General features: G+C 40.4%; 1 protein-coding gene across 1 annotated transcript in view; it reads right to left on the reverse strand.

Annotated features, from left to right (window-relative positions):
• Window positions 1–23,046, reverse strand: part of TKT (transketolase) — a 34,496-nt gene that overhangs the window by 8,530 nt on the left and 2,920 nt on the right. Inside the window, exons 2-9 of the mRNA XM_075183221.1 lie at window positions 14,266–14,383; window positions 13,806–13,919; window positions 12,073–12,170; window positions 10,290–10,481; window positions 8,543–8,661; window positions 3,441–3,631; window positions 2,883–3,047; window positions 975–1,131 (exon numbers count right to left, since the gene is read on the reverse strand). Of these exons, the coding sequence (XP_075039322.1) occupies window positions 975–1,131; window positions 2,883–3,047; window positions 3,441–3,631; window positions 8,543–8,661; window positions 10,290–10,481; window positions 12,073–12,170; window positions 13,806–13,919; window positions 14,266–14,383 (1,154 nt within the window). The remainder of the gene's footprint in view (window positions 1–974; window positions 1,132–2,882; window positions 3,048–3,440; window positions 3,632–8,542; window positions 8,662–10,289; window positions 10,482–12,072; window positions 12,171–13,805; window positions 13,920–14,265; window positions 14,384–23,046) is intronic.

A 23,046-nucleotide genomic window follows, 5' to 3' on the forward strand; every position in this document is an offset into this window, starting at 1 on the left:
ACTCAGCATTAGGGGGGTCGAGTAGGAACATGACAGATAACATATATTTGATGTATATTTGACAAAACTATTTCACATAATACATCAATAACCTCAGGAAGTAGGAAGTTCTGAATTTCTCACACATAATTACAAACTGGATTTACAACATTTCCTGACAGGAAGACATTTCATAGAAAAATAGAAAGAGCGCGAGGAAAAAGACAAAGAATGAGCAGGGAGGGAGGGGAGAAAGGAGAAGAGAGAGGTAGAGAAAACTGTAGGTTCAGCAAGCAGTTCCTGTCCTTAGCCAGTGTGTACAGATGTATGTGTCTGCAGAGCCCACTGATGTTTTCATATCTATGTAGGCTTTCATATGACCGGTAATCGGCCAAAATATGGTCTTTATTTGTAAAATACATCAACTTTCTACCTTTTTATATGTAACTTTTAATTCTCCAGTGCTCTATATTGTGCGGTGTTTAATACTGTACACTGTGGGGGATGAGAGACCCCAACATGTTGCACTAATGGAGATGTGCAGCAGAAGAGGAAACTGTGCACAGACGGGAAGTTCCAGTGATACAATCTCCGAGTTCTACTTCCCTTTGGCCATTCTGCACCATCTTTATAAATGTGCATTTTGTGCAATCAATACTTTGAATTTTTTATTCTTACTATAACACAAGATTCAATAAAAAGATTTTCTTTGAAAAAAAAAATACATATATATTTTTCATTTTGCAGATATGCACATTTTGTTTTTTGTATTATTCCGAGGCGCAACGAGATGGTGAATGTAATTTGGTGGATGAGCTATACTTGACCCTGCTGTAATGCTATCGAACCTGTAGGGTTTGCTAGGATGTGGGTTACATGGGCAGTGATATACATTAAGTTGTAACAGTTATAATGCAATATGGGGTATCTAAAGCATAAGGTATGTGCATGTATGTCATAGTACTCTAACGAATGACACCTATAGAGACGCTCACCTATAGAAACGCCACAGTGTGACCCACACAGATTGATGTTGCTCTCCGAGATTGCTGCCATTCTGATTTGATCAAAGGCTCTGGTGAAGAACGTGGCAAAAGCACTGGCGAAGGCGACAGCGCGATTTCGAGTCGTAGCGCCAACGGCAACACTGATCTAACGTAACATCATAAGGGGAATATAGGTTAATGTTCTGAATGATCCAATAACACACAAATGATGTTAATATATCTATAAACTTCTGTAACTAATATCTGTATATAGATCTGATGTCATCTCTTCAATGTCCCTTAGGAAAACCATGTGTATTATAAGAAACAAGGCTCTTCCCGTAAACTTTTACGGATATTAGAAGTCACATCGGACAAGCACTAGACCTCATTGTGCTTTTATATGGTCACAAAGCTCCTTGGTGACTTCAAATACCCCAATAATTTACAGCAGGGAGCACATTATACAATATGTAGTGTTACACATGTAATCCCATACAAATCTAGGGCCTGATTCATTAAGGATCTTAACTGAAGAAACTTCTTATTTCAGTCTCCTGGACAAAACCATGTTAGAATGCAAGGGATGAAAATTAGTTTTCTGTTTTGCACATAAGTTAAATACTGGATGTTTTTTCATGTAGCACACAAATACTTGAATGCTTATTTGTACACTGAAATGTAAAATTGGTATTTGTGTGATACATGAAAAAACAGTCAGTATTAAATTTATGTGCAAAACATAATACTAATTTGCACCCCTTGCATTGTAACATGGTTTTGTCCAGGAGACTGAAATAAGAAGTTTCTTCAGTTAAGAGCCTTAATGAATCAGGCCCCTGGTGACTAAACAAATGTTTAATATATTTGGTTACAATCCAATTACTTCATTTTTCATGGCATAACATATGAACTGTTAAATCATGTTGTTGTTCCCCTGCTCCTAACACCGCAGAGATGCCAGGTAAGTTCTAACTGCAGCACATGACTTGTACAAAACACAAAGGAATGGAAAACAATCCCAATAATCTCGACTTATTCAAATTACAAGCATTTGGCACATAAAGGGTCAGCTATGAAGCTGAAAAAACTAGGACATGCAGAAATAGGTGCACAATGCCACAAGTGGCCCTCTGTTTCTGTTTATTTGCATTTTTTGGGAGTACGCAACCATAACTACAAGAACTTTGTGCGCCTCAGAGGTGCCAGAGATCTGGGGGTAAATGTACCAAGCCGAGAGTTTTCCGGCGAGTTTGAAAAGTGGAGATGTTGCCTATAGCAACCAATCAGATTCTAGCTATCATATTGTAGGATGTACTAAATAAATGATAGCTAGAATCTGATTGGTTTTTCAAACACGCAGGAAAACTCTGAGCTTGATACATTTACCCCCTGGTGTTATTCAAAACTTTCCCGCATCTAGTTTCACATATATACAGGTGCACATGTACCAATGTAATAAATACATTATATTTACAGATGAGACATAGGAAATAAAGTCAGACCCAGTTTACTCTATTCTAGGACCACAATCCAGCAAATGGTCAGGCCAAGTGCCTGCACGGAGACACATTTTGTGGCTAGTAAATGACGCTCATAGTTCTCTTTAGTTTATCCCAAATGAACCATATTGTGGACATGATCTCCAAAACTGAACACTTCTCGACAACCATCTCTGAAACATTAAACAGAGGCTTTTGGGTGAAGGTTAACTAGCACAACAGTGAAACATTTTCATATCTTGTACTTCAATATGATCAGTAAAAGTACTTGCCTGGGCCCAACCAGTCCCCTTAATTCCCTCAAATACCTCCTTACTGTGATAAGACAAAAAATGATCATATAAGATTTGTCCAATGTAACCGCAGTTCTACTACATGAAATGTGCCAAATAAATGGACATAAAATTCTACATACCATGTTTTGTTCGGCAATGAAACACTCAATGTAGCGCTCTGGGTGTTCCTTTTTAAAGAGCTCTGCAAAGGTGGAGTTCTTGGTGTCGCCATCCAGGGCAACAACCCTTTCATTGGCGTGACCCAGCTTAGCCAGCGCCAACCCGTATGCCTTGCGTGTTGCAATCTGAAAAATGACTTATTTATTAACACATTTTAATGACAAGTGTTATTCCATAACACAAACTGCTGAGCACTCAATGAAATCAATTAAAAATAAGAATATTACTAGGAAAAACAATCTAGTATTTAATGGTGTTGTGCTGTACTTGGTATCATCTCTACGAGTGATTTTAGTGATGAGTTTTGTATCTTGGTTGGATGAATAAAGACACATTCTCACAAAGAAGCGTCATACAATGGAAGGAAAGAGACAGTAACAATTGTGCTAAGATTCAGAAAGAACAAAGGATGAATACCGTGGTTCAGTTGTTGGGAATTGACCAACCCATTAAATGGTGGGTACAGTATAAACTAGGTAAAGTGTGTGCTGTGATTTGTTTAACGAGTTCTCACGCACCTTGTCTCCCAGCTTGAAATTAGGAGGAGACAATTTAATATTCTTAATGTTGACGCTGGGAGCATCTTCCACAGGAAGGGCCGGGGTTAATTTCTTCTTGCTCTGGATCTTGCTCTCTAACTCCTTGATCGTCTGCTCAGCCAGGTCTTTAGGAAGGGGCTTCCCATGCCAGTTTTCCTTATCTTCAACACCTGCAACAAGAAAACAACCCAGGTGAGATGCGGTCTGCGCTGTGCTATGTCATCCACACACAGTCTGCAAACACACAGGATCCTACTGCTCAACAGCATCCAGGTGACGTGTCAGTAGAGTTATTGGCAATAAAGGATGATAATATCGATCTATCTGGCCAGCACGGTGGCTAAGTGCTTAGTTTTTCTGCCTTACAGCACTGGGGTCATGAGTTAAATTCCCAACCATGGCCTTATCTGTGAGGAGTTTGTATGTTCTCCCCGTATTTGCGTGGGTTTCCTCCAGGTGCTCCGGTTTCCTCCCACACTCCAAAAACATACTGGTAGGTTAATTGCTAACAAATTGACCCTAGTGTGTGTGTGTGTGTGTGTGTGTGTGTGTGTATTAGGGATTTTAGACTGTAAGCTCCAATGGGGAAGGGACTGATGTGAGTGAGTTCTCTGTACAGCGCTGCAGAATTAGTGGCGCTATATAAATAAATGGTGATGATGATGATCTATCTACCCATGTCATATCTATCTATATACCTATGTCATATTGATCTATCTATGTCATATCTATCTATGTCATATCTATCTATGTCATATCGATCTATCTATGTCATATCTATCTATGTCATATCTATCTATCTATGTCATATCTATATATGTCATATCGATCTATACCCCTCATACGCAATAATATTCTTTCAGATATATGACGCATGGTTGCAATTGTTACTGGATAGTCCTGCAGCATGTATCAGCTCATTTAAATATATTCATGTTACTCCCAAAATGGGTGGAAACATCTGTCACCTTTTGGCATCTACCCTGGAGCTGTCCAGTGCTGGGGAACTTCTGGTCGAGAGTGGTGAAGAGCATACGACTCACAGGTATTGAGATTCTCCTGCTGCTCCCTAGGACATGTGTCTTTGGCCTAGGGGTGGATCGGTTGTTGGGTAGAAATGCAACTCGCTATGTCCTTAACCTCCTCGCATTAGCCAAGACTGTAATTTCTAGAGTGTGGATGGCCCAGGATGGACCTGACTTTAATGCCTGGGTGACCTTAGTTAATGAAGCTGTAGGGCATGATAGATTCACACACCAATCCAGAAATACCATGCCGAAATACTATAAGGTTTGGTCACAATGGTCAAGATATGCAATTTGGTCACTCGTTGCTGACTTTGGTCCCACCCCTCATCTCCTGTTGCTACAGCACTAGTTCACTCTCAGTCTTCTCTCTCCCCTCCTATCCACCCACTCTGATATCCAGCTATAACCTTATTGCCGGGCAGAGGATGATATGTCGCTCAATGACTACGGAGCATGTTATAGCAATATGAGCAAGACAGACTGAAACCAGGCCATCTGATCCTCATATACTAATACTGATATAATATTTGATTTGAAATTAGGCGAATAATGGTTTAGCATTTAACGTTATGTTTTGCATAGGTAAATGCATTAGAACTACAACTATTTTTATTATTATGTATCTGTTTTCTTTTTGTAATGTTTGAAAATTGAAATACAAATATTTGATTTAAAATTAAATAAATAAATATCCATGTAACTAATGTATGTTATGTGTAACTTATACGAAGTAGCTTTCACCCTACTCAACAAAAGCTGAGACTGTAGACAAGATAAAAGTCAGTATAAAATACCCACCTGTAGAAACAGACAACTCTTTTTCCACGTTAAATCGCATGATTTTCATAGTAAACACACATTTCTAGTATCCCAGAATTCTGCAAATAACTCACGACTAAATCAGACAAAATAAACTGCAAATTGTAAGAGTTCTTGGAGCTAATTTAGTCCAGAAGGCAACTTGATTTGAGGATCAGACACAACTCTAGAAACTCCTTGATATTTCTGTGAGCCGGCACTACCAGAACTGAGAGGAGTAAATAACCTGATTGGGAGAAGTCTTCACTGTCATTACTGACAGACTCCAGCTCAAATCATAGCTCAATATCTTTAACCCTATTGTGACAAAGGGTTACAATAGGGTGATTTAGAAGTTGTGAAGTGATTTAAGTTACATGCATTGACAGTGTCTTTTCCACAGCTAACAGCAAAGGTGACAGGGTATGTCTGCAGGGAATAGCAATTACAGAACACCTGCAGAGAACTCCCTGTTAAAGGCAAGATGGGAGTTTCACCAGTCCATAACGCTAAGGCTGTGGGAGGAGTCTCAAGTATAAAAACCTGTATTGTGCTACTGTGCATGGCGACCGATGCCAAACAGTGGCCGGTGTCTAGACAGGGAAATTATGTCTAGTCAGTGTTAGGTTGCCTGGTGTCATCCTGAAGAAGTATATGCTGTTTATTGTGATGGAACAATAAAAGTACTGTTTATACAACAAGAAGTTGTCCATGTGTGCATCACCAGACAGGTGCCTGTGTTACACTATAATATAGTAAATATAGTAGTGTAGTGACTGCAATCTATAGGATATGATTTATTAGTTTACTTTTTATGAAGTAAAAAAGTATTAAACCTTGTTTGGTAATTGAAATATGTTTAATTCAGTTTCCATTTCCTGAATCTGACGGCATTTTTTCCCAACCCTGCCTCTTCCTCTCCCCCATTCCATTTTGTTACATTTTACTATGTATTATTATAACACAAAGGCATTTTCTCACTTGGCTATCTAAGGTTTATATCTGCAACTTTACTGTGGCGGTATCAGTGACTCTAATGCTCATTTTATGTTTAATTGTTACCTTCATGAATGAACATAATACCTATGATGTATGTCCTGTGTTATATTTGAAAACCTAAATAAAGTTGTTGAAAAAAAATAATTAATTAAGATGGTTGTATAAAATATAATATAGCTGAACAGTGTTTCTTTTAACATTGGTGGCCTCATTTAGAGTTGGACGGAAGAAAGCATAAACGAATCTCACTGCTGCGCATATGTTAGACTTACACTTGCAACTGTCTCATACATGTCAACTCTCTCAGAATGTCCGGGAGACTCCCGAATTCCAGGTAGGTGTCCCAGAATCCTGGGAGAGCTGGCAATTCTCCCACATCGGCCCACTTCAGAGCTGTCATGGAGGAGGTGTATGGGCAGATGGGGTTGGTCTTAGTAAATTGTGCCATTTTGGCCCCGCCCCCAGTGACAGAATGCCTGCATTGGTCTGTTAACCACTGCAAAAAGACCCAAAACAGGCATACGTCACTGGGGGACGGGGGCAGAATGATGCGATTCACAAAGCCACGCCCCCTTCCGCTATCTCCCCCACACCCCTCTTCAGTGATCTCCCGGAGGGAGCCAGGCAAAAGTAGGCAACTATGATCTGTATGCGGAATCAGTTGCATCTTATGTACAGGACTCCTTACGCTTATAGAGGCGAGTCGGGGGAAGCAAGGGATGTGCATGAACAGAAAGTGTCTTTTTTTCAGAGGCAATTTATGCCTACGTTTTAGACTGAAATTGCATCCTCTACATAAGACCCTGAATATATTTGTCTCTCATTATTACACTGTATAGTATTAATATTTTGGTTAGCCTGTTTTTATAGCCTGCAGGGGTCACTGTTGCTATGTTGCTAGTGTAAATGTGGCAAAAGTAAAAGTGTCCCGTCATGGCACAAAAGGCAGGCCACAGCAATCCCCCTTCGTTCTATACTTAATGCGGCGGCGAGGCTTATCTTCCTTTCTCGCCCCTCCTCTTCTGCCTCCCCTCTCTGCCTTGCCCTTCACTGGCTCCCCTTCCCCTATCGAATTCTTTTCAAACTTCTTACCCTCACCTACAAGGCCCTCTCCCAGTCTACTGCCCCTTATATCTCCAATCTCCTCTCCATCCACACTCCCGCCCGTTCCCTGCGCTCGGCCAATGACCGTCGCCTCTCCTCCACTCTAATAACCTCATCCCACTCCAGAATTCAAGACTTCTCCCGAGCTGCCCCCTTGCACTGGAATGACCTCCCTCGCTCCATCCGTCTATCCCCTAACTTGTGCTCCTTCAAACGGGCACTCAAAACTCATCTCTTCCTCAAGGCTTACCAGCCCTCCACTTAACCCTCTTTCCATGCTCGCTCTCATCTTCTGGATCCTCCTTTGAAAAGGGTGCGCTTGCTCCCCTCCTCTGACTCCCTCTGTGCCAATTGTCTGTTGCCCTCCCTTTAGGATGTAAGCTCTAATGAGCAGGGCCCTTCTCCCTCCTGTCTCTCTACCTTCTCTTCTGCTCCAACCTCAATATTCTTGATTTTCCTGGAGCATCTGAAGTCTCGGTATTACTCGTTTATTGTTCTGTACTGTTATTCCCTGTACTGTCCATTGTTTGTACTGTGTTCGGCGCTGCGGAAACCTTGTGGCGCCTTATAAATAAATAATAATAATAATAATAATAATAATAATTATTAGCATCTCATCCCCCAAATATCAGCTCATGTTACTCTTCCAATAAGGGCTCTGCAGACGCCTACTGGACCTGGACCAGCTCACACAATGCGCAGCTCACACTCCTTGTCATTACAATATATTGTCCTGCTAAACTCTCAGCTTAGCATTGAATCTGAATCATTACTGCAACTGGATTGTATTCAGTATGGAGCACCCTGATCTGCCTATGTCTCTCATCAGAAGGAGCGAATAAGTATTATATATAAACGTGCGCTAAAATAACAAAACACTAATATATCAAAACGACGTATTAAGTTCTAAATAAATACATTTAGTTATATATCATTAACATGTTTTATGCATTTTTGTGAAGTTTTTTTAAAGGTCACACGATTATGTCACACGAGGAACTGTGATTGATGCGGCCCCCATCAGGATGCCTATCACTGACCAAGAACAATATAAATGTTATGTGATCTTTCATTAATGAACAAGATCACAGGTTAATTAAAATGATTTCCGCAGAGCAAATGTTAGATTTAAATATATTTTGTGGGCTATACCTGAGATCCCTTTGCCCTTAAAGGTTTTGGCAATGATAGCAATGGGTTGGTTTTTCACGTGGCTGAATGCCTTACACAGCTCTTCCACACTGTGCCCATCCACGACCACAGAGTGCCACCTACAACATAAAAGGAATATTCAATACCAGTGATCCCAGAAGGAGGAGGAAACATTACAATGAAAATGATTCCAAGCCTTGTCCATCTGGGTGGGGTACGGGTTAACGGCTATGGGAAAGCCGACATAGTTTTATACGAAGCGACAATAACGATTGGTTCAAGCCCGATCATAATAAAAAGACTACTTACTTTATAACAGATAATAAGTTTATCCGAAGGTCTAAATGACCACCCACTGCAATATCCGAATGGGCTAAACAGCTACACTAGGAAATGACGTCATTTGCCATAAACCGAGTGAAAATGCAGATTTTAAAGCGGCAATAGCCAGACCCCACACCATGTATAATGGCATACAGATGTGGGGTCCGAGTATTGCTGCTTTAAAAACGCCATTTTCACTCGGTTTATGGCAAATGACGTTATTTCCTAGTGTAGCTGTTTAGCCCATTCGGATATTGCAGTGGGTGGTCATTTAGACCTTCGGATAAACGTATTATCTGTTATATAGTGAGTAGTCTTTTTCTTATTATCGGGCTTATACCAATCGTTATTGTCACTTCGTTTAAAACTATGTCGGCTTTCCCATAGCCGTAATATTGACTGCCACCGGTCCATCTGAGTAAGGGAGAGAAAGTAACCAGCGTGCGGAGTATACAGGTATATTTGTTATCACAGTTCTTATTGTTTGAGGGTCTACCACCGATCCCCACCCCTCCTCTTTCACATCCTTCTTCTTTCTGTCTCCCCCAAACCCCAATACTTATTTCACTTGTGACCCTGGAAAACGTGCATCGTTAAGACTCCACGGTGACTGGATTCAGGAAACATTATTATAGGTCTTAAAATCCCAACTATAACATTAACTGTCCACTGTCTTCTGCAGAAACAGAACTGTGCTTACATATAATGCATTATTATTATCTGTTAGTTATAAGGCGACAACATAGTCTGTACATTGAGGGGATCACGATACAAACAAATGACATAAAATGACATGAAACAGGAAGCGATGATTTAATAATACATAGAATTTTACACATTGGCAGTGGAGACAATACAGCATTCACCCAAGATACTTTTTTATTGATGAAACATTTTTGTATAGTGCAATATGTATAATAAATATAGCGTTAGTCAATACTTTACCACCTAGTAGCAAGCAATCTCCTTAATCTGCAGCAGACTATAAAATACCAATAAAGTAATACTACATATATCCCCAACACAGTAACTATCTTGTATAAATCTAAGCTCTATACTTGTTTATTACTTGTTAATTATTAAACTACATAATTTCCCTCCTACTCATTAATATTAATTTCGCTTGTGAGATAAGTACAACCCTTCTATTTTACTATAACCCCGCCATTAAATTAGTTTACATTAGGCTACCTCTGTCAACGTTGTTGTAAACAAAATTACTGTACCTCCAATAATAGCCAAAAGGGGCGCACAGAGGGGGTTGGCGGAGCCCTGTGTATAGTGGAGGGTCCCTTCAGCAGCTATGGAAGGGGCCCCAAGAAGTTGCTGTACCAGGGGCCCGTAATTTGTCTTGACAGCATTACTGTAGTATAACTGCCCAGTGACCGTCAGTTGTTTTATATGTGGCACAAACATCACTTACCCAAAGGCCTCACAGCGTTTCTGGTAGATGTCTACTCTGTGCTGCAGAGGGGCAGGTTCACTTTGGCCGAGGCGGTTGACATCTATGATGACGGTAAGATTGTCCAACTTGTAATGACTGGCAAAACTCATGGCTTCCCACACAGAGCCTTCTGAGGTCTCCCCATCTCCAAGCAGACAGTATGTGCGGAAACTGCAAACGTTACAATAATTAAAGGTTCAATATTCCATACTGAAAAGTGCAGTACTACAATTTATTTTTTAATTGGCTCATCAGGAGAATATATGGACAAAACCAATTCTTTATTGAGAACTTTATGTCTGACTGAGGACGTCATGTGACAGCAAAACCGTGTATCCCAATGCAGTGTAACAATAGTGGAGAACACTGCAGTATTCCAGTTGAAGATCAGCAGAATTCTGAAACACCTTTGTACTATGATCCTATTACTTCTCCACAAATAGCTACAAATTAAACAGGTAGAGTATCAGAACAAAGAGCTAAACTCAACCATAACTGCAATTTTAATTACATAAACTGCACTGTTAAAATTTTATTTCATTTTACACAATTTTTTTAAATTGTACCTTGATCATTGTTCTTCTTTAAGACAAGCAAATATGTAGTAGGAGCCTATAGTACTCATTTTCTAACTCTCCCCTTAACCACACCAACCAATCAACACTTACATTTCATCTGCCTAGTGCAGGTGGCACTTCAAATGAAATATTAGTAAATCAGCTCTTACGTGAATACAAAAGTGTCTGTTCTAATCTCAGAGTTTGTTGCAATCCATTTTTGTAAATACCCATGATAAGCCAAAGTTGTGCCAGCACAATTAAAAATATATTAAGTTTATTTTATAAGATTTTGAAACTAGAGGTAACTTGTACGATTTTGGGTGAGGAAATTGATGCTTTCATCAGAAATGAATTAAGACGTTATGGATCATTTTGTTTTAAAACAAACCTCCGCCTTTCACTGTGTCTGCACGTCTGAGGTAAAGTTCAAGCGAGGTAGAGAAAAGGCGGGAATATAATCACAGCCTGCTACCACTGCCAAGCCGCAGCTTAAATAGACACTCCTCAGCAAACAGACACGGAATCAGGTTCTCCAGGTCATAATTAGTTATTGAAAATCATTTCTGTGTAAGTATTTCCTCGGGGACATTTATAATAAAGGACTCAAGGATAGAGAAGAGAGAATTTGCTGCACGAAGAGAGTTTGGCAGAGATGCAAAGTTTGGGGAACACAATGGGGGAGATTCAGTTGCCGGCCATGTGGCGTGCAGACATTGTGCCGCGCATTTTGCCGGTAATTACGGTAGAAAACTCCGCTCATTCTCCCTCACACCTCTATGGTGTGAGATTTCCGTCAAATCTCCGTCAAGAAGTGTCTCGTGGACGTTCTGGAGACACCTCGTGGCTAACTGAATCTACCCCAAGAGTTTCACTTTTGCTTCGTCATTCCGTGGAATGCAGTTACGCACGTTGATTGCAAATTCTTATTTTACAGAATTCATCATCTATGATTAGAGCGGAGCAGAATACAGTTCTGCTGTGAGGCGTGCTTGGAATAGGACTGAGAACACTAAAGAATAAGTAGCTGCAGGGTTTAAAGAATCAATGGTCCAAAGGCAACACGTAAACGAGTGATGACAATGTAACTGGAACACAGATATATTCTATTTTTTGTCCTCGGCTCACTTTAATCCCAAGAAGAACAACATCCATCTAATCATGACCTACACACAAGTCATTGGGGCGACAATAGACGGTTTTACCTGGCCTTGTCAAAGTATTTTCCTGCATAAGCCATCCCAGCTGCTGCTCCCAGCCCCTGTCCCAGAGATCCCGTGGCCACATCAACAAATTCTTGTCTCTAAAACAGAAAGCATCCAATGGTGTTACAGTAACTGCTATGATGTATGTTTTCTAAACAACAAATAAACAGGATTATTTATTAAAGTGTCCAGGATGGAAATATGAAACAAAACTAGTTGCACCTTATTGTGAGGAAATCATACAGAAAAATAACTTATTGGGAGAGAACATTAGCTTTATAGGGCAGCTTTATTCAAAACATATAGAGTGCATCCGATAGGTGCGTTTGATGTCATGCATGATAAACTAAAGACTGAGCTGTAGTAAGCCAGGCCGCCTCCCCTTCTGTTACACTGCGGGTGGACTCATCGTCAGACATAAGCCATGTTGTTGTGCCGCATCTTGCCCATGCTCAGAAACAGACATTAAGCCAATGAACACAGTTGCATGCAGGTCATGTCTGAAAGTAATCTACACTTACCACTGCCTGGACTTGAAGGGCAGAACGGGGAAAGGGAACAGGGGGAGGGAACGGGGGAGGGAACAGGGGGAAGGAACAGGGGGAGGGAACGGGGGAGGGAACGGGAAGATGAACGTAGGCAATGTATAGTAAGGGCGTGCCAACGCAGATGGGGCTGATTTAAGTTCTCTTAAGAATGTGTTTTTAGCTGTACTATTTGTACCAGTTACAGGGCAGGTGTAAGCACCGACTGATAGTGATGACTGACACGGCAAAGTCTTTATATTAAAAACTACACGTATGTATACCACTAGGTAGCACAGAACATGGCTATGCAAGTAAGAGAAAAGATAAAAAGAGACTATGCACAGTATGCATTAAAATCATCCTGATTTATGTATTTAATGTAAAAAAATATATATATATATTTTTTAAAACACATTTTTATTACCGTAATAATTATAGTATTATCAGTTGGTCATTTCCTTTATAATTTTAATGTCCAATCAGTTGCTACAAGGGGTGGTCCTGCGGTGGTCATAGCTTCAACGATCATGAGAAATCCGACACAGACAAGACCTACAAAAAAAACAAAACGATTTGAGGAAAAAACGACTGGAATCTACACAGACTTACCTGAAAACTGACTCTGCAGCCATCCGATGGCAGCAGAAGGCTGACAGGACGTCCTTCCGAATGGACAGCTCTCCGGCAGTAGTGTCTGACGTCAGTGCGACCTGAATGAATTTTAATTTAAAGTGGCAATGTCGGGACCCCGCAGGTTAAGTGTTTAAATACTTAACCAGCGGGACATTGCCACTTTAAATTAAAATTAATTTAGGTCGCACTGACGTCAGACACTACTGCTGGAGAGCTGTCCATTCGGAAGGACGTCCTGTCAGCCTTCTGCTGCCATTGGATATCTACAAAGTCAGTTTTCAGGTAATTCTGTGTAGATTCCAGTCGTTTTTTCCTCAAATCGTTTTGTTCTTGTAGGTCTTGTCTGTGTCGGATTTCTTGCGACCGTTGAAGCGTACCCAACCCGGTCCTGCAGCCCCCAGGTGTCTCTTCCATTCTACCATGATAAACGTGACGACCTCTCATTGTGTTCCATGTTTTTATACTGGGACTTGTGTGCTGTCCTGAGGACTTCATTTGGATTCTTGCCCTATGAAGGCGATGTACAAACACAACCTAATATGAACATATATGACAAGAATAGAGAGTACATACCGGCACGGGATGACCCTCCAGGATGGAGTCGATCTTCCTCAGATTTAACAGTTCTGATTCGGGCAGGAACCCGGCCTCTGCCCAGGCTGCGTACAGAATCGGAGCTGCATGACCCTGAACAGAGAAAAATAGTTTGTGGACTTAATGTTCCCATGAAGTTTTAATCTTCTTTTTTTTTTTTTTTTTAGAAAAGACAAAACAAGCTGAAAGATCCTGGCAGCACATATGTGATGGACTAGGTGCGATCAGAAACATCTCATCACACACTTAGGAAACTTGTTTGGGACTAAACATTCCCACACAATCTGTCTAGTACCAAAAAGTCAACACAGCTGCGAAAAACAGACAACAATACAATAGAAAGACGACGTCTCTAAATCAGCATGGGAGCGCTGGGCGCTTCTGGAGAGACAAATACTGACGGCGAAGGAAGACATTCAGCATTATGGTTCTCCCGTACCTTAGACATCACAAAACGGTCATTGTTGGGGTTCTTGGGGTCCTGAGGCTTATACTTCATTATGTGGAAAAACAGCACAGACATAATTTCGGCTGCGCTGCAGCATGATGATGGATGTCTAGGAGGGGAAACATTGACAAAAAATTTGCAATCAGCTACAAAAGAATCGTTCTATGACACTTTGTGTCGTCTGGTTCATAGTGAGAAAGAGGCGAAACAGTAACGATAGCAGCTATAGAGATTCTAGTCCATTGTGTAGATATCGACTTGGATACCTACAGCTCAAATGTTTACTAGTATATCTGTGTATGTTATCCGTACCTCTTTTCAAAAACATATCTTATATTTTAAGTTTACAGATGTCTCAGGATAGCCACTTAACCCCTTCATTTGTGAATCCGGAGACAGGTTCTGGATAAAAAATTATATATATATATTATTATTATAATTATTATTATTAATTTTTATTTATAAGGCGCCACTAGGTATCCGTAGCGCCGTACAGGGACAGACAGAAACACGATACAGGGAGAGACAGCACGGAACAGTTAACAAAAAGCACAGTAACTCGGAAGCTCAATGTACAGCTAGATGAGAGGTGAGAGCCCCCAGCGGTGTAGCTAGAGGGGCAGAAGGGCAGGAGGACCTCACGGAGGAGACAAGGAGCTGGAGAGCAGAGTTAAGGTGGTGGAGAACAGGAGGAGAGGAGGCCCTGCTCGAAGGAGCGTACAATCTAAGGGGAGGGTAGGACGGAGAGAGACACAAGGGTAGGAGGAGGAAAGGGGGGAACGCAGAGAGGGAGAGGGGGGAGAGGACAATGACGAGGAGGGAGGCAGGAGGAGGGCAGGATAGGGAGGGCGGTAGGTGGGAGGCTGGAAGGAGGTTGGTTAGGTGGGAGACTGAAAGGCTTTGAGGAAGAGGTGGGTTTTTAAGGCCCGTTTGAAGCTGGACAAGTTGGGGGATGTTCTGATGGAGCGGGGGAGCTGGTTCCAGTGGAGGGGGGCAGCGTGGGAGAAGTCTTGGATGCGAGCATGGGAGGAGGTAACCAGGGGGGAGGAGAGGCGACGGTCATTAGCCGAACGCAGAGAGCGGGATGGAGCGTGGATGGAAATGAGGTTGGAGATGTAGGGAGCAGTGGAGTTGGAGAGGGCCTTGAAAGTAAGTGTGAGGAGCTTGAACAATATTCTGTAGGGGAAGGGGATATATATCTATATATATATTTAATCGTGGCCTCTATCTTGCCCATTATATCCCTTTCATCAGAGTGCCCAGTACATATCACACATTATAATGTTCTAATCAGTACTAAAAGAATAAATTGTAGTTATTCAGATTTTTCGATAACAAAAGACATTGATAAAACTATATAATTTTATGCTTAGTATAATGAAACATGTCTTTATTTCATTGGGAGCAGTATTGTGGAAGAAAGAGGGAGAAGGGGCCAATTTTAAAAATTCAAATTGGGTGCCAAAAAGTGATTAAACAGCAAATACACATATTTAAAATTTAACAACCAGAATCCAGGAATCACCAACCAGAGTTAAAATGACGTATGCCATCTGGTTCATGATCTTACTCTGGAAAATATAAGAACTAGGTTAGAAAACATTGTTCTAATTAACCCAGAAATTAACCCTTGTTTACATACACAAGACTCCTCAGAATCCACATGCATGTTAGAACGTACATAGATGTTTAAATACATGCTGCAAATACCGATTACTCATGCTTACAGAGCAGAATAAATGTTAGTCCAACGATTGGCACACAATGTATAAGACTATAAAGTTTATATTTGTTACTTAAACTCAAACAAAAGATTAAACACAGGATTGTACATGCAGGTTTAACATTTCCAATCCTTCAAACTCCATTCATACTTAGCCAAGTTCTAGAGCTGCCTCCTCTTCACAAGCTGAAACAGGGAGAGGTATAACTTGTACCCTTGTGTATGGAAAGTGTGGTCACAAAATAATAATATTATTATTATTATTATTATTATTATTATTAATAATACTGACATTATCCATAACAACAATATCTACACAATTAAAAAAAGCGTCCTCTATCAAATTTTTTATTTTTTTTCTCACTCTGATAACTTTTGAATGTAACATACTGAATCTCGAGCTTCATTTACGTAGCAAGAGAATATTTTTAATAGCCATAAATAGCACATCTCCCTTCAGAACCAGTGATTTACAAACAATTTATATAACCACTGATAAGGCAATGACAACTGCAGTGACCAATGAACTATTACATCTTATAAGAACTCACAGCTTCTTATTGGTCCTCTTGCTGACACCCATATCAGCGGCCATTTTTAAGTGATGAGTGATAAAGGTTTCTGTGGTTCTATACTTCAGAAATAGAGGAGTCTGGGAAAAAGTGTTTCAGTCTGCAGTTCCCAGGGCTCCACTGAGGCGATCAGCAGGTACGTATGTATAGATTAACTCAGAATGCTGCTTTAACATCACAAATGTTCCGATTAATAGACCTCAAAGGGGTGGGACTTACCAAAAATGTGCAAAATTCGGCACAAAAGTGGGAGTTTTTGGTGAATCAGAGCAGGATTTGGCCAGATCGGCGGCTGTGCTCATTATGTTTCGCAAGTCTAAATGTTGGGAGGTACGTTCCCAACAAAATATGCTGATCAATAAAGTTCTCTGTGCAGAATAAATATGGTTATGTCCTTTATAGAACATTTTAAAAAACAAACAAAATAAAACTATACTTCAAGTTACATAAGGTATATATACCCTACACTTTAATTAAATAAGGCACATATCTGCTTTGATTAAAATAAGTGTATAACTTTGTATATACAGATATAACTCTGTTTATATGCCATCCTGTACACATGCACTATATACATTTCTGTTTCTGCATTTTTAAAGCAAAGGGTCTGATAGAACAAAAAGTACCAGAATTTACAGATAAAAGTTTATCTAACCTACGGATTAGCCACTAAATGGGTTATCTGTGTCGTTACTGGTTTGTAAATGTCCTCAACTCTTACTAAATACATTGTTTTATTGCTCTGTATTCCTTCCTCAATTGTTTTAGCCATGTAAATATATCATCAGGTAGAGTTGTTTATTTCAGTTGCCTTTGGTTATGACACAGAGCTGCTGCGTTCTCCACATTGAAGACCATTGTATCCAGAAACCAACTTTTGGCTAAAGGAAAAAAACAACTTTGCAGAATAAAATACATACTTTGCTTGCAAGTATAGAAGACAGGTAGAAAGACAAATCATTGTGTTAATCAAAAGTCGCAGGAGGTCATGTAGATAAAAATAATTCAAAGTCATCTGAAGGTGCAAAAAAAATCATTGAAACAAGGGACTAGGGGTCCGATTCATTAAGGATCTTAACTTAAGAAACTTCTTATTTCAGTCTCCTGCACAAAACCATGTTACAAGGCAAGGGGTGCAAATTAGTATTCTGTTTTGCACATAAGTTAAATACTGACTGTTTTTTCATGTAGCACACAAATACTTGATAGCTTATTTGTACACTGAAGTTTAACGTTGATATTTGTGTGCTACATGAAAAAACAGTCAGTATTTAACTTATGTGCAAAACAGAATGCTAATTTGCACCCCTTGCCTTGTAACATGGTTTTGTCCAGGAGACTGAAATAAGAAGTTTCTCAAGTTAAGATCCTTAATGAATCAGGCCCTAGATGGGCCTATTGCTCTTGATCTACAAAGTTCTATGTTGCTATATTTCCAGTTAATTCAGTATGATTAAACAGGAACCTTTAGCAGAGAGAATGTTAATCAATACAGCAAAGAGGAAACAGTCAGTTTCTTCACTAGTGAAAAAAATCCTGAACCATTGTTATGTCTTACAATCTCTTAGCGGTATCTGTGAAATCGCTCTTCTCCTTATGCATCCCTTACACAACGGCCTTTATGTCATAACAGGAACCCTGTTCCATAAAGTGGTGTTTGATCACTCAATATTGTGCTAATCACATCCTTTCATATTAGATAAAAGTGCAGCAAGAATTCCAGTGGTATTAACAGTGCAAACTCAGGCTGATCGAGCTGCTTTTGACAAGACAAGTAAAGATTGTTTACAGGGCTGACTACCCACCAGGAATGAGAGAATGCCAACTCATCACAAACTAAAGCAACAAGGAGATAATTCATTTGGGCTTTATCCTTAACGGGCTAAGCAGAGGCAGTGGTTTATTTTTGTCCCTTATTCTAAAAATGGGGAAATATATTTTCTGCACAAAGAACATTATAATTCTGCAAGCTGGCATTTATTAAAGTTGACCTATCAGGAATAACGTAAAGGCAGCCATATTGAGTTCTGAATGAACATTCATCAGTATGATGCTTATCAATTCTCTAGGGAACGGTGAAATCACTGAGGCGTGAGGCGCAAAGTGTCTCAGGCCTCAGTGTTGTCACTGGTTCCTAGTGCATACTCACCAAGCGCCTTGGATATCAGTGATATCAGTCAGTTTTCTAGTGCAATAAGCTATTTTATCTAAATATTGGTCAGACGACAAAATGGCGGCCTCCACTTGTCAATTACAAACCGCACAAGAGGCACACTGCAAAACACCTTGGTTTCGCACCAGCGCACCCCAATGATTGGCCCAGTACACATAGAGGTCCCGCCTCCTCTGCAATCTAAAGCGTGCCAGGATGTGTGGAGAGGCAGAAACATCTTTAGACAGAGCACTATGGCAGACAGGCTGTCTAGTTCAATTTTGGAGAGCGAATGACTGTACATGACAAGGAATACCCCTGAAAATATATCACCTTTCAATCTCATTATAACAATCTTGCTCCTCAAAATGTAATCTCGTCTTTGCTCCTTAAAAAAAATAAAGGTCTATGAACACCCTTACTTTGCCCAACTTCTCCCCTTTGCCTTGGCAAATGTCTCATCCTTTGCACATGCGGCTATCTTGCTCTGTAAACATATGTGCCCTGTCAGAAATCTAGGCGCACTTACGTAAATTAAAGAGCATGGCAGGTCCAACACTGAATTCGCTCTGTCACTTTGTGTTTCATGCATTACCTCCACAGTGTTTTACTGATGGGTAAAACGTAAACACTTTTAAAATCAGTGGGAGCTGCTGTATATATTGATCAGCTGATGTGTAATAATATATCATCCACAAGGTGCAAAGTGTTAATCGTTGGTGATAAAGGAATTCCCAGTTGTCAATCAATGCTGCAGAGCTTAGGCACCATAAATCTTATACAACGTTCCTTCCTGCAAAATCTTTCTTCTGAATACTTTCCAAATTAAAGCTACACCCTCACCAGATACAGTATATCTCAGTGTTGGCTAACCTATGACACTCCAGGTGTTGTCAAACTACAAATCCCAGCATGCTTTGCCAATATATAGCAGTTTATTGCTGGAAGGGTATGCTGGGACTTGTAGTTTGACAACACCTGGAGTGTCACAGGTTAGCCAACACTGGTATATCTCTTTCTTCTCTCACTCTCTATATCTATATTACCCCATAACTCTCTAGGGCTTGTTTGGGTTTCAACACTAAGCTATTTGTACACCCTATATACAGGAACAACAATTATTTCCTAGGATTGCGGTTACTTATATTGTGTTTCTTCTGTTTTTCTACTGCTTTCAAAATAATTACCTCAAGTTGCAAGTAAACTTCCTTCATGTTTTTCAGATGAAAGTCCTTAAGCAATGAGGGGTTACCTCATAATTATTATAATTACTAAACTGCTACACCTAAAATAAGCTGCCTAATACAAATGAGCACTGTGCATAAAATATACTAAATTACATGTACAAATGAGTTGTTTTCTGCCTCCTCAACCCACTGCTGCCAGAAATAGCAGATGAGGCTTTACTTCGTACTGGGGTGATCTGTAGACCACCAGCTCAAGAAGAGGAACTGGACAGGAACTTATTGCAGGACATCAATAAAATGGCATTAAAAGGAGAGGTAATAATCATGGGAGACTTTAATCTACTCCATACTTGCCAACTCTCCCGGAATGTCCTGGAGATTCCGGAAATCAAGGTTGGTCTCCTGGACTCCCAGGAGAGCAGGCAATTCTCCCGATTCCCGGGCAGAGGGGGCGGGGTTTAGTGGCGCTGTGTATGCGCCATTGTGGCCCCGCCCCCTATTTTTATTGGATGGAAAAAGTGGACTGCTTTGGGGGCGGGGATAATGACACAATTCAAGCCCCACCCCCCCCCCCACACACACACACACCTGCCTCCCGGGCCTCAAGTTCAAGTTGCCAATGTTGGCAACAATGATCTACTCTCAAGAGATCTACAGAACATTGCTCTGTCCCATTCCCCTTTGTAAGGTAAAACCATGATTTCATGGTTGGTCAGTATATATTTCATGGTTAGTCAGTATATATTTCATGGTTGGTCAGTATATATTTCATGGTTAGTCAGTATATATTTTAAACTGTCAGTTAATTTGACCACTTTCCTCCTAAACATCTGCACAATTTCAATCCTGAAAATATTTGTTTTCAATTCTACTCCTGTCAGCCCCCCCTTTCTATCACCAGTGTTTTAAAACAGGTTGTACTGTAGTAGACAATATAAAACTCTGGGGGAGTTATTAGAACTTTGAAAGAAGAAAAGTGGAGGTGTTGCCCATAGCAACCAATGAGATACTAAATGATCTATAATCCGATTGGTTGCTATGGGCAACGCCATCACTTTTCCTTTTTAGAAGCTATGGTAAATTAACCCCTGTGTGTGTTTTGTCTTCTGAATCTATTAGGCCAGTTAGTCTCTGTTCTTACTAGCATATTAACGCTAAAAATATGTAAATGGATATGCAGATGGCACCCTATACCCACATCTTCTTACACCTGCGGTTTGGGGTGCAGCCGTGGAAGTGTCTTGGAACCCGCCTGCCCTATACACTTCTGCCCTTGACTCAGGTGCCAGCATTAGTTACACATCGCATGTGAAACACGATCACATTTTACTTGACGCCAGTGGGTGACTATTCCACCAAGAGCTCTTTCAAGCCGAATGCTGTTGCGCTCTGTGTGGGAGGGACTCAGTTGGCGTTTCTTGGAAAACCAATCTAAAAGGAACAGAAAAATGCATTACCACAACCAGCTCACTCTGATCTGTGCCACTGTGCCCATGACACTTGTGTCACAATGGCCCTGGATACAATCTATGTCCTTTTTATCTCCTGAAATAAAAATATTCTGTAGCACTAAAGCTGCTGCCTGAATCCACTATACTTATTATTATTACAGCTGAACAATTCAAAGTGGCTACCTCTCTTGTATGCCAAGAAATTGACATTTCACACTCTTTATGAGTGGTGCAGCTGCCAGAACAGTAGAGGCCGCTGGTAATGAATGGAAATAAGATATGGATGAATTTGTACATATTTGGGATGTCTGGGCCAGGATGAGCTGATCTGTATGGACAGGACAGATGCAGAGGTTGGGAGATGGAGGAGGCCTGGGGACATCTGGCACACCAACGTACCAAAGGCATCTTGTGTGTTTGTTATTCATTAGTTCTGACTGCTATTCTGTGTGACAAAAGCATAAAATTATTGTGCTTTGGGCCCGAAATGATTCATGCTTTCAGACACCGACAAATGGTATGTATTCTTCCATGGTGGAGAACTGACGGCCTGACAGGTCTGGAGCAGAAACTGATGGGTATAAGAAGTTTGGAAAGGGCCTATCCGATGTCCCCGAATAAATTTACACTGAGTTTTTATAGTGCCTTAAAGTAAAGTTAATGAAGAAATTTAGTTTGGGAACTGTCGGAGATTATACTGAATATTACTGCAGTATTGCACAACATACATATTGCACAGTTCAACTAAGGAAAACTTGACTGATTATAGCTCAACTAGAATAGATGAAATAACTACAGACTCACACTTCACTGGTGCATTCAGAGCAAGAGGATTAGTACAGTTTAATAGTCCATACACCGGGGATGGGCCACATGTGGCCCTCCAAGCCTTTACCCCAGAGCTTTATTGACAGCTTTGTTTGTTATAGCTTGTGACACTTGTTTATTAACACGCCTGTTGATATGTTAGTACAGAATTGGTGTCTCTGTCTCTGATTAAAAGTATTGTTTTAACTTATTACTCAAATTAAGGGTAACGTGTGGCCCTTTGGAAGGTTAGAGAGGCCCCCCCCCCAGCACCTATCAGATTGTCGATCAATGCCATATACACAGTATAAGAGAAAATACTCTCATTGTCAAAAGTTATAAGGGTCAAATCATACAAATCTGGAACTTACTTTAAAGGGGAAAATACCTTAAAAATAAATACATGTACAGATAAACTACAAAACAAAATATATAGTTTATATGCCTCAATATAGAAGTTAAAGTGGTCCTCCACCGTTAGACTACTTTAATGTTTGGATATTTACATGCATTCCTGTAACTTTTAATAAATACACTGCCCTAGCGTCTTAGCTTTTTCACCCTGTTATTTTGTATTAGGGCTAATTAAATGCTATTAGAGTTTATGTTACAAATGTTTGTTGCCAAGTGGGCACTTCCATTTGCCCAACAGTCATTATGCATTTAAATATCTAATATATATAAGCCTAGCGGTGTGTGTTAGTGTGTGTGTGTGGAAAAAACTATTTTCTCAGAAAGGGCTCATCCATTTGACCTGAAATTTGGTATACTGACATTATTTGACAAAAAAATTATAATAGTGAAGTCAGTTAACTTCCATCATCCCCCCTTCCCCCCGTGGGAGGGGTAGTAAAGGCTAAATTTACCAGTTGAGGGCTCA

The sequence above is a fragment of the Mixophyes fleayi genome, chromosome 8, assembly GCF_038048845.1.
Source record: "Mixophyes fleayi isolate aMixFle1 chromosome 8, aMixFle1.hap1, whole genome shotgun sequence".
In the NCBI taxonomy this organism is placed as follows: Eukaryota; Metazoa; Chordata; class Amphibia; order Anura; family Limnodynastidae; genus Mixophyes; species Mixophyes fleayi.